At 40.8% G+C, this 13356-nt stretch overlaps 1 protein-coding gene across 1 annotated transcript in view; it reads right to left on the reverse strand.

The window, feature by feature from the left end:
• Positions 1 to 431: 431 nt before the first annotated feature.
• The window catches only part of MARCHF11 (membrane associated ring-CH-type finger 11), a 118595-nt gene continuing 105670 nt past the window's right edge, over positions 432 to 13356 (reverse strand). Inside the window, exon 4 of the mRNA XM_068532023.1 lies at positions 432 to 754. Within this exon, the coding sequence (XP_068388124.1) occupies positions 432 to 754 (323 nt within the window). The remainder of the gene's footprint in view (positions 755 to 13356) is intronic.

A 13356-nucleotide genomic window follows, 5' to 3' on the forward strand; every position in this document is an offset into this window, starting at 1 on the left:
CCTCTGTGCTTCGTCCTTGATGGGCACTTTGGAATTTGCCCACAGCATTCTAAACTCTTCCCCATTGGTAGCATGCCTGAAAAATTACACATGGAGCAAAACGTTTGATAAAAATATATTTAAAACAAGCAAGAAAAAAATAGTTTTGACCTTAAGGAGAATGTTCATCATTCTTTTAACCAAGTAGAGTCAAATAATATGTATAATGATTTCAAGTACCAACTTATAAAAGATGTGATAAATCAGAAAGCAAAGAACAGGAGGACTCTTTTTTTCAGAAAAATGTATTTGCAATTCAAATGTTCATATAAAAAGCATAAATTTTAAAAAGTTCATAGATGTGTGTTTTTAGAAGTGCTATGGTTTTGCCATTCATTGCAATTACATTCCAAAATGTGCAGGGTGGTCCACACCACACCTTCTTAGCTTTGTCACACTGAAGTCACTCTCATCACAACCTCCCCCGAGCTGTTATCTTCTGACAAATCTTCATGGGGCCTCATCCGATTGAAAAGATGTAATAACATGTAGCCACACTGAAACCTTGGGGAGGTCAACTGTGTTGGGTGGACCAAGTTCCTGTTTCGTAGAGCCGTCAATGGCAACCATAAAGTTCTGCTTGTGGAAGACTCTCCCCGGCTACTTTCTTCGATGTCTGTGGCTTTGTCATAATTTAATACATCCCAGTGTAAGTTGACAGCTCGCCAGCGTTTAAACACTCTGTAAACTGCAGCTCCTTCATGGACAATGAGACCTAAATTTGAGGGAAAAATGAAAAAGACTGCTCATCATCAAAAGTTGAGAATGTTATTTTGTATACAAGTATGATTAAAGAAATAGTCAATTCTCTGTTACGCATCATCATCAAAAACGTGGTATTCTCACTGCTCAAATACTATGTCTAATGGCAAGCTACTACCTGTATTACGCAGGAGTTGTCAATATTCAAAAATAAGAATCCACTGACATGCAGACAGTAAAGTCATCATGGGTATAAATTACTTGCTCCATTATGGCTCAGAACATGCTTAGGCATTTACGTTGCCTTAGGAGAACCATTAGGTTCGTTTATTCATCCAGCATCTCTTTCTTGAGTGCCCACTGTGAGCCAAGCGATGTGTTAGGGACTTGGTCCCAGTTGGCAACTTGATTTGCGAAAGAGACAAATATCAAGGTCACTGCCATCTCCCCAGCTTCTAGAACAATGCCTGACACACAGGAGATAACGATCGAACCTTTTGTTATTTTTCCTCTCCTCAACAATTCAACAGATATTTATTAAGCGCATACTTGAGAGCTTTATGTATATTATCTCATTTATTTCTCACCACCCCCTCACAAAGTAAGTATTAGCATGTCCCCCATTTTACAAACAAAAAGTTGCTCAAGAGCAGACAGGTGGCAGCAGTGGAGCAGGGATTCAAACCCAGGCAGGCGGGCTCCAGAGGGCTCTTTGCTGCTATACAGGGAATTGATGATTACACATTTCTGAGACAAACTTTCAGGAAAGTAAACAAAATAATACGGGAACCTTGGGGACTACAAACTAGCCATCCGTAAGTCGGATATGGTGCCCTGTTGCATAGCTCCATCTCCACCATCCACCCCAGATCCCACCATACCCTGCATTTTTCACACATTTATATTTCAGTGTGTAGTCCAAAAGCTTTTGAATCTGTGACCTATCACAAAAAGGATTCCCTGGTGGGGAGGTCCCTTCAGATAGAAAAGTGAGGAGGAGCTTCTCTTAGAGGAATCTGAAATTCCATTGAAAGTTGGAGGAGAAGCCAATGAAGTCTTTCTTAAGATGGAATATGGCACGTAAGGAGGATGTGTCAGTTTTGACACAATTACTTTCAACCAAAATTTGAAAATGAGAAGATCCTATCACCTCCTAGCATTTAGAATCTTGGGAGTATGTCCTAGAGAAACTCTCATAAATATGAAAAAGGAAGCATGTTCAAAAATGTTTACTACATATTTGTTTGAGAAAAAAAATCGCAAACAGTCTCAATGTCCATCCTGAGAAGAATGGATAAATTGTACTGGGTGGATCCAAAGGACTACAGCAATGAAAGAGAAGGGAACAAAGTCACATGCACTAACACGGATAAATCTTAAAATAATAGTGGAAATCTCAAAGCCACATAACAAATGAAAATTTCAGGAGTATAAATGATTGGAGTATAGAAATACTATACATTTTTATGGATACAGGTACATATGGTTAAAATGTTAAAACGTGCATGGGAATAATAACCATTAAATTCATGAGAGTTGGGGGGGGTGAAATTGGAGAGAGGCTTCAAAGAGGGCTTTCTATTGTGTCTTTAATATCATGGTTTTTTTAAGCTGGGTGGTGGGGATATGAATGTTTAATGTGTTATTCTATATACTTTTCATGTACCCAAATAATTCATAATTTCAAAAATTACGGAAAATTTATCTGGAAAGTTGACCTAAGATGGGTTGAAGAACAGACAACAGAAGTAGGGGAGACAAATAAGGAGGTTACCACATTATATGTGAAAAGCAGAGTGTCAGCAGTAAGGAGAACACAGAGAAACAAAGTAATAAACTTGTCAGAGGAAAAACTGACAGAAATTGTAAATGCAAGAAGGGGAAAGAAAAATCAGAGGCTCACATTTTTAAGGCTAGAAGACTGGGTGACTGAAAGGATGATAGTAACCTTCCCAGAGGTATAATGAGTACGGGTTTTGAACCAGTTTTTATTGAGGAGATTATTTCTTTTTTTTTTTTTTATCAACTAAAACAATGCCACATAGGTGATGGAGATACCCAATCTTTGAAAAATCACACCTACCTAATATGAGAATTTAAATTTTACATCTATCCCTTACCAGGAGATAAACTTCTGGCACACATGACTTAAGAGCGTTCCAAAGATACTAACATAGGCCACTAAAAAATGCATGTGCTCTAATAAATAAAAATGTCTTAAGCCCAATTATTGTACACCACCAAAATAATGAGAAGTAATGGGAACTTCTGTTAATCATAGCAATTCAATTGTTTGATTCCTTTTTCCTAAGGAATAATCAGTTGACCCAACTGACCAGATGTTTTGGGGAAACAGTCAGAATTATAAGTCAAGACTACCAGATTTTAACTGGTAATTCTAATATTAGCTTTCTGAAATCTCCTGGCTAATGATTTAACTTTTCTGGTTCTGTTTTTCCTCCTTAAAATGCAATTGCAATACCTAATCTATACATTCAGTGGGATGGTATGAATATAAACTGGAATTCATCAACTATAGAGCACTCAGATTTCTTTGGAGACGGTAACTATCTAAATACAAGACATTCTTATTGATTAAAAAATCAATAGTGAATCTATGTGGTGAGGAGCATTCATTCACACTAATCATAAGACCATTACAGTCTGCGACAGGTTCATTCTTGGTAAGTGCAGTGATGGGGGGCTGACTTCACCAGGGGAAACCACTCATTTCACAGGATCCTCTTCTTTTTTTTTTTTTAGTGATTTCCTTTCAAAGGCCAGAAATCAGATCATTTACTCAAGCTGAAAGTCATTTTCTGGGAATATATTCCTGGTAGCACTTTTCTAAATATTATACATAAATCTACCCAACATGCAGAAATAAGTCCCACAGGTTTTTATAGTACATTTTGAACTGAATTTAAAGAAAGAGAACTACTTGAAGTTCTCATGAAGACACAGTCCTCTTGAATTTCCAGCTCCATGTGCTGTTTCTTCATTGCATTCAGGTTATGAGTGATGTTTAGACTTTGCTTTATTCCCCATGAAAGTTTGGAATTACTCCTCATCCTCTAGAGGCTTAAATTTTACTGAAATAGGAGGAACCCCATCTCACCCTCCTTTGTAATGTACACTTTTCCCCTTTCTCCTTAAGATTTTTCTGGGGCAGTGGCAAATGCCATTTGTACTAGTGGTTATGAGAAGACTTGACTACTGTGATCATTGAAATCCAGAGGTAAGGATTCATTTAACTCTAGTTCAATGTGTTGAGAATCTGGCTATTAAAAATCGTACTGCCCTCCTGTCTTACTGATGATAGGTCCCCTCTTGTTTCAAAACTGATCAGTTCACATCCTTGAGTAGCCTTCACTCTCTGTGTAATACCTCAAGTTAAGCCTTAAAATGAATCTGTCACCTTGACATTTCAGGTCATAGGAAGACAGGCTTGGATTTGCTTCATCTGAGTCACTAACTCTGAAGGGAAAAGCAATGATAATTTCTATAAAATGTAAATATTAAATATTTTATGCCAACAAGGTGTGATTCATGGGAACTTGGGGTTTTGAAACTTGAGGAGCGTGTGTGTGTAGGTGTCCCTGTGTGTGCAGTTCGTTGTTTCGTATCATTTTCTTGCCAGTAACATTAATTGGAGCATTCCCTTATTGATGTGCAAAGAAACATTTTTGTTAGGGAATAATCTTTAACGACAGAGCAGATTTAAGTATTTTCTGGTTTAACTGAAATAAAAGCACAGTGTTTTATGCAAGTAAAATATATCCCAAATTTGGAAGTGGTGCGTTAGCTGAAATTCTTACAATGTAGTAGAAAATGGGCTAACTACCCACGAAATAATGGGAAGACTCTCAAGGTACACAGACTCACACATGTGCATGTGTGCGCACACACATACACACTCACCATTCGTCTATGTTTATTTCAATATAGACAAATGGTGTGTTACAATTAACAGAGACTTGCAAAATTTATGTTCAAATACAAACAAATGTTGATATTAACTACCAAACCAACAGTCTAACCATTTCACTTCTTGTGTTGCTTGTTTCAGCTTTTGTTTGAATAGATTTTGTCATTTTTCATAATTTAAAAACTAAATTTTTTATCAAGGATCTGTTCTGTGCCAAGCACTTTTACATGCACAATTTTCATTTAATCTTGACTGTGACTCTACAAATATATATTATTGAATAGTTTCATTGTTAAGGAAATTGAGACCTAGAGAGATTTAGCCAATTGTCCTACATTATGAAGATATCAGCTCTGAGAAGGAAGCCCAAAACTTGTCTATATGTAAACCTTGAGTGCTACAGTGCTATTCATTCTAAATATCCAGTGGATGGCAGCCTCTCCTTGTCATAGAATGACCAACTGAAAGAGATATTGCTACGGACTGAATGTCTGTATCTCCCCCAAATTCATATGTTGAAGCCCCAATCTGCAACATGATGGTATTTGGAGGTGGAATCTTTGGGAGGTAATTCATGAGGGTGATTAATGCCCTTATAAATAGAGGAAGAGACATAAGTTTTCTGTGTGTGTGTGTGTGTGTGTGTATGTGTGTGTGCATGCACCAAGGGAAGGCCATGTGACAATATAACAAGAAGATGGCTGTCTGCAAACCAAGAAGAGAGCCCTCACCAGACTGAATGTGCCAGCACCTTGACCTTGGACTTCCCACAGCCTTCAGAACTGTAAGAAATAAATGTTTGTTGTTTAGGCCACCCAGGCTGTGGTATTTCGTTATAGCAGCTCAAACAGGCTAAGACAGACCTGGTATATAAACTACATCATCCTCATTTAAAATATGAGTAAATTAAGCCCTGGAGACTATGATTTGGGCAAAGTTATACAATTAGTTGCCATTTTTAATATCCTTGTGTGTCACCGACACTGTTTCATCTCTAGGAGTGCCAATAAAACAGTGCCTTCCATCTGTCCCCATCCTAGGAGAGAAAAGGGTTGAGGAACCTTATATGAAGGCAACACTGCAAGTGGTGAACACTCCATCTGGTAAGCTGCACTCATCCTTAGCTTTCCCAAGAAACGTAAGATCCTGATAACACAACCTAAACGCCTGTGTGCTGTTCAATCACAGAGACCCTTGGGAAAGCTAAAGAGCTCGCAGCGGATATTTGGCCAGAAAAGGCTCTCTTGATTGTGAAAATGTCCAAGATTTCTCAGTTAAATTTAACCATTCTCCCTGGCCAAGATTCTCATTCTCATTCTCTCTCTCTCTCTCTCCCCCTACCTCTCTCAGTGAGTTTCCATATAACCAAACTCTATACATATAATCTGTGTCATTCTGGAAAGTCAGTGTTCACCAGGAGCAGAATGGTGACTTTGGGGCCCCTATAGTTACAGTTAAGAAGAACAGATTAGAGAAGATTAGAGTCAACCTCATAAAGTGGCTCCATTTTTTAGTCCTTAATTCCCACTGGAACTTGGGGAAGACCAGAGTGTGGTTGCACAAAAGAGGGTTAACTAAATGAGACTGTGGCCCAAGATACCCTTTGTTGGGATCATCGTTGCTAGAATGTAATCAAACGCATGAATCCTCCTGGCACATCTTCCTAAGATACTCTACATTTAAATGCCAACCATTATGGAAACTTAGATATAAGTGTAGAGGTAATCACTTTAAAAGTCACTCTTCCATTGTTGAATCTTGTTAATATGAATCTTGAAGAAATAACCACAAGTCATTTCTATATATACTGAATGGTTTTTGTTGGGACTCAACTATATATGAAGCTTAAAGTAAAACAAAAACCGGGAAAGAAAAAAAAAAGCAAAAATATAAAACTTAAAGAGAGATACAAAGGTTGAAAGACAATACATATTCCATTACAGAAATCACTAAGCTCACAAAAGAAAGCTGTCATCAGCTGATATCCTAAAACCTAGGCCTCTGGGAACTACAATATCCTGATTATATATGGGGATTTTTGTGAAACATATTTCCAATACTGCCCATCAGAACAAATAATGAAAAGAAATATCCTACATAAAATGTACTTATATCTCTAAAAGATGAGTTGATTTTTCTATTGTTGAATACTATATATATATATATATATATATATAATAAGAACCAAGTTGAGAATGGCAGGCTGGTCATGAAAGTTTAAAGCTCAGGGGTTCAAACACAGATTCATCATTAGCATTGGTAGTAAAATCTTCTTTGTTAAGAAATGTGATAAGGACAACGAATTATTCAGAAACTTTCCACAACATGAAAACCCTTGACACTAGAGGCTGGCTAGTTTCCAAATATGGGTGATCTAATCCACCTCACCCCCAAAGTAAAGAACAGCACACATGAAGAAATGATTATGACAATGATTATGACAATAGAGCCTAAATGACTGTTTCTCTGAGAGCACACAAAAGGAAATTCATGGTGTTTGTCTTACGACACTGCCACCCTCTATGTCTTCCTCTCCACTCAATGAAATCTGCCGTCATCAGCCTGGTTGCAAAGACCACATTCGTGCTGTTCCTTCAATGCTGATGACCAACACTGCCTGGGCACAGAACAAGATGCAAAGGCAAATTTTAACATGGAGTATAACCTCTCACTAGCTGGCAGTGAGGGAAGCACCCCCTTTTCTAGAAGGTCCTGACATAGGTTGGATCTGGTTCTTAACCTACCATCTTTATTTCAGTTAGCGATCATCCCCCAAGTCAGTTAAGCTGAAACCCAAGAATCACCTAGTCTATCCTCTTGCACTAAATTCTTCTAATTCTGTCTTCTTAGCAAATCTGAGATAAAACCATGAAGCAGAGAATCATCTATCTGTGACCCCAATCAGTCATGTTGCTCCCTGAGGACAGGAACCCTAGTCCTACTTCAATTACTGTCATGAACCCAATAGTTACAAAATGACTGTGCCCAGGCCAAAAGCCTAAGAGGCAGACATGGATTCCTCTCTTCTATTTCCAGGCAAAATAGGAGAATAAAAAAATGCTGTCCATTTATCTGACCACTTGCTCTTCTAAGAAGCCAATCCATCAATCAATTATTTTAATGATTTTTTTTCTTCCTTAGTAGAGAGGAGATTCCCCTGAACTTTCAATTACTAGCCCTGGAGCACAAATCTACCATAGGCATATTCACAGAATATTCCTCAAAAGCTGCAAACTTGTTATACATTATAAAATACATGGTATGTTAATTTTTAAAAAGAAGGATTAAAAGAATTCACTGGAGAGAAGAATTGTTATACTATCTAAGTTTCCATCCAAAAGTGCTTGAGGAAAAAAAGATCTATGGATATGATTATTTCAATAAAAGAAATAAAGGAATGAGTCCAATACTTTTATAGATCATAAAGGTATCCTAGAGTTCCCCTATAACTGGGAGCATGATTTAGAATCGGTTTAATTTCAGCTGAATGCAACTCCAATTCTGTCCTTCAATTCATGGACGGATGGAACACCTGGTAGCAAAGAGTAACATCATATCACAGAGATGAGAAGTTGTCAAACGTAGTCACTGAATTTCAAAATTAGGAAATATTGGGTATGATTTAACCCAACCTGTTCATATGGGGGGGGATGAAGTCTCCGAAGCCCAGAGAAGTGACATGGCTGGACCAATGGGCCACAGTTAAGTGTCCAAGCCCAGAATCAGAGCCAGACCCCTGATGCCTGATCCAATGCACTCCCTCTGCAAGAACTCAGATCTCAGGAGCCACCCCTGGCTGAAGCTGGTCCTCACTAGTGTCTATTTGGCCCAAGGGATATTACACTGACTATGAAGTAGACAGAATCAAAATCTCTTTTCAGACTAAGATGGTCAGTTCTCCTCTGGCCTTTATTCTAAAGTGTGCATTGCAGCATCTTGATAGGAGATGGGAGTGATCCTCCCAGTTTATAAAATAAATAACTCTGCAAACCTCAAGATTACAGTATTTGGTTAAAAAGCCTATCAATGTCTATCTTCTGTGTTAATTAACGCCTCAAGGATTGGGAATCTACTTTGGTAGACTTCCATTTGTTTCCCACACTCTGGACCAAAGCCAGTTCTTAGAAGGAGTCTATTAGTGCACTTTTCCTAGTGGCAAGTCGAAATATGTACAACTAATTTTCCCTTCCATCTCCAATGGATAAACTGTCTACTCCAAACTTGCAGATTATGATTTTATTAATCTTTGGGGTAAACAATACATGTATTGATTGTTCCATTTCAGGGGTGAGAACGGCATTTTAAAAGTTTTAATTGGAATATCTAATTAAAACCTGTTTATCTTTGGAACTGACATAGGCTATTTCACATTTGTTGGCTTTGCTTTTCATTTCTCTTAAATCACACAGACTGTGGGTAAAAATTCCAAACAGAAGCTGCCATCTCAGCATAAGTACAGTTTCTAACTCTTTGAATTCATCCACATAACATCAGTAAGATTTTTTAATTGAAAAAGCAATAAAAAATTTTAACCTGAATATAAAAGTGCTCAGACCTTAAGTTTCTTTAATATTCTATTCTGTGATGTAGCAAGAAAATTCAGGGTTGAGATGCGATTCTTTACATCAAGAAACTGTTTCACTCAGAATAATGCAAAGAGAGAGAAATGGCTTTTGGTATGGTATATTAAATATTTTCCATTCTCTTTACTAATGTTTCTGTATGTTTTGGTTCTATGAATTTACAATAAATAAAGGCTTCACAAATCAGCTACATTATTTTGGGTTTCTAGGGAAAATTTTTTCTCCATTTCTGATCTAAAATCAGTAGTTTAAGAAAGTATTTATTCCTGATTCCATGCCTTAGGTGTTTGAGACAGCAACTAACGAAGTAGTTTCACTTTATTGAATAGACAACATTTTGTAAATTAGCCATCTGAGCTCACCATATAAGGAGATAGATAGAATTAATCACATAAATATTTTTACACAGGCTCTGGAGCCACAGTGTCCGGAGTCCAATCTTGGGTCCCTCTTCCAATCTGTGTGACCTCCGGAAACGGGTTAATGGCGCCTGAGTTTTCGCATCTCTGAGGTGAGGAGAACAGTACCTACACCTCATAGGGTTGTTGTGAGGACTGAGTGTGAAAATGCAGGTAAAGTGCTTAGAATGTTGCCTGGACCAGGGTAAGCACACTCTTAGCCATCACTGGAGATTTGGTTTTTAAACCTCCTTTCAACATATCTGGAAGCAGTTGGAAACATACACAGGCTCCATTTCTATGCTCCTCTCTGCTTCCTCATGAGCCCAGAGACACCATGTCAGCACACCACAGTCCCGTACCCTCCGTGTTCTAAGTAGGAACATCATTTAGAAAAATCATGTTCACACCCTCCGTAGTGAGAAAGTTCTTTGTTGCAAAATAGTGTGAAGCCAGGAGGCCCCCAAAGAGGGAGGCCCCCGAAGAGGTCGGTGCCAGTTCTGAAGAACAATCTCCAGGTTCTTAGGTTAAGGGAGCTGTGTCATCTTGTCGTGGTTCCCATTACCATGGTCTACTCTGCTTTCTCTTCCAAGGAAAACTTCCCATGTCCAAGTTGAATTGGCCTCTTTAATAACCTCATTTTAGAGTAGCCTAGGGATGTACTCAGATCTCTCTAAAGTTGTTGCAATTGTTCCAACCTTCATGTGTTTAGAAATCACACAATCACTCTCGTGGAAAACAGTAAAGACAAAGAAAGAGTGAAGTCGCACAAAACACACACACGCGTGCGTGCATGCGCGAATGCTCACGTACAGAGTGAAGCCACAAGGGAGGTCCCCTCCTGACACCTCAGCTGCTCCCTACAATCTCAGATGATTTGTCCCCTGGCTCCTGGATCTCCTCAGCCCCACAGACCCACACTCTTCAGGTCCATGTGGAAGACCTGACCATGACCTGACCTGCATAACCCTTGCCCTCCGCTGTCCCTCCTTCACTCCACCCCGGGCCTTTCCCTTCCAGAAACTGGGCCAACTGCAAAAGCCCTGACACTGTACCAGCACTGCTGACAACCACCACCTCCAGTGCTTCTCACTCACCCGCTTTCTTCCTTTCAATGAGTGCACCCGTTCTACTTCCTGCAGACCTCGAGCCCCTCTACTGGGCAATCGTTCCCCAATCTGCCAGCTTCTTCCTGGCTCTGGCTCCTTCCCCAGCCACTGAGAAAGCAACCCCATCCTGTAATCACCCTCCACCGCTCCAGGTGAAGGGCAAGGCTGATCTCGCTGCTGGTCTTCCAGCAGCTCTGTATATAAAACCTCAGCCTAGCCCAGTCTCACCATTTCACCGCTCTGCACTCACTCTCAGCGCTAGTGGGTAAGAATACACAGCCTCATAGCCCTGGATGTTGGGGCCACCCCCGGCCCAGCCCCGGGAGGGCACTCAATCATGCCCAGTGGTTCTGCATGTCTCCTGGCTCAGCTCCCCTCCCCAAAGCCCTGCGCTGCTGATTGTCATTTTTAATTCTCTCCGCAGACTCCTGTCCCCACGCTGTGCCTTCCCTGTCTCCACAGATGACCATACTATCTGCCTGCCTGAGAAAGGGGAGATCTTTGGCAAGGAGGACCATCCGTTTACCCTCCCAGAACAGCGTGTGCGGCATCTCCAGCTGCGCCCACCCTCTCCTCTCCTGCCTGCCCATCTCAGGGGTGAGGGGGCCCTTCCTGTGCAAGACACAGACCCCTTCCCTGTGTGCTGGGCTATATCTCCGCACTTCAGGGGCACCAAGATGTCCCCTCCCACCTGGATCTTCAATCTGCCTTCTGCTTTCTTCTGGGTCTGTCTTCTCAGCATTTTGCTCAAACCTCGCTCCACCATTAAAACAAACAGGAACTTTCCTCAAGTCTACCCGCCACCCACCCCCCCCCCCCCCGATTCTACCCTCATTTAACTGTGCCCCTTTTCAGCCAAGACTTATAAACTTACATTTTGAGCCCCTTCTGCTTATCCCAGCCATTCTCATCAATCTTGTGTCTATCCACCGAACCCCCATATTGCCAGATCCAGTGATACGTTTTGTCTTGATTTCACCTACTCTTGATAAGGCATCTGGCACTGTTGGCCACTTGCTCCTCTGCCCCCAAGTCCCTTCCGCACCTCGCCCGAGCCCACTCTCTCCTTCTGTGGCCACACTCCTCTCTCCGCCTGCTCTCTCTCTGTCTCACTGTGCTCCTTAAACTGCCACTCATATCACCCGAATCACTTTCCCTCGCAGACGCTGGTTTCAACCACCAGATATAAATCCCCAGCTCAAATTTCCAACCCTAAGTATGATTAACCTTCCCCCACCTGCACTCACATGTATTTCTCTCCTGGCACTTTCCACGTTGTATTTTAATTGCTTATTTCCCTGACTGTCTCTTGCCAGCAGCTGGAGAGCAGGGAGGATGCTATATTCCAAAAGCTTTTCTGCAAAGGCCCAGATAGTAAATATTGTAGGTCATGCACACATCATGGTCCCACTTTGATGAGGCTGCAAGCACTCACTGACAACACATCAGTGAATGGATATGACTGGGTTCCAAGAAAACTTTTTTTATGGCCACTGAAATTTATATTTGATATAACTTTCACATGCAGTGAAATGATATTCTTCTTTTAATGTTTGACCATTTCAAAATCATTCTTAGATCATGGATTATACAAAAACAGGCAGCAGACTGTGAACTATTTGTATTTCTAACCTGTTCTTTATTATTGGGACACAATAAATACCCAGTGAATGTTGGCCCAATAGATGACTAATACTTATTTGGCTAAACTGCCCCAACTGAGACAGGCTGAAAGAGTCACACTATTTCCTATGGAGGAAAGAAAAGTCAACAATAACAATATATTTGGTCTGCTGCTCGGCTAATCATGTCCATGTTTCTCCAAAAGAACCTGAACTGTACCAGGTCACAAGAGGGGAAGGTTTGGGGTTGGGTTTTCTCCCCCAGGAGGAGGCCTAAAGAGTTAACTCACTTTGAGAGACCATTTCAGGCACAGCCCTGAGGACAAGTAGCAAAAGCAAGCTCCTTTCTACATTCTCTCCTGGGGTTTTTAAAGGCATCGATACCACTAATAACAAACTAGGATAATCATCTTTGGAAAAACTGGTAAACATCAGTGTGATCAAGGCATAGAATAGCCTATAATTGGTTCTTCCAGAGTAAAGAGATAATAACGGCCTGCTTCTCAAAGCATATAAAGGGTAAAGATCTGTTCTTTCTCTAACGATGTTGAATTACAAGGGCCCATTCTGCCTCTCCGTCCACGGGGCCTGGCTAGATTCTAAGTGAAGCTGGGGCATTTCCTGGGGCATCAAGCACACTAATACATTCTGAGATCAGGAAATAATGATCTGTGCTTGTAAAGGAATTCTGCTCTGAGAAATGATTCCAAACAAGCCAGGAGAGCATTCGAATCTGGTAACAGCCACGGCTGCAAAGATAACAGACCAACCAGCGCGGCCCACCTCGCAGGCCAGTCCTCGCCTGGGAGGAAGTTTGAAGGGAAGCCCAGGGGGGGCTCTGGGCCGGAGCAGAAGGTCTCTGTCCAGCGGCTGGGCCAAGGGTCTCCCAAGTGGCCAAACTGAGACGCTGGAGGGACGTTGGTCCCCGATCAAATTAGAGATCAGGAAATAGAAGCAGGAAATGGAGCAGAGGTG

Source organism: Eschrichtius robustus, chromosome 2 (genome assembly GCF_028021215.1).
Source record: "Eschrichtius robustus isolate mEscRob2 chromosome 2, mEscRob2.pri, whole genome shotgun sequence".
NCBI classification, from domain to species: Eukaryota; Metazoa; Chordata; class Mammalia; order Artiodactyla; family Eschrichtiidae; genus Eschrichtius; species Eschrichtius robustus.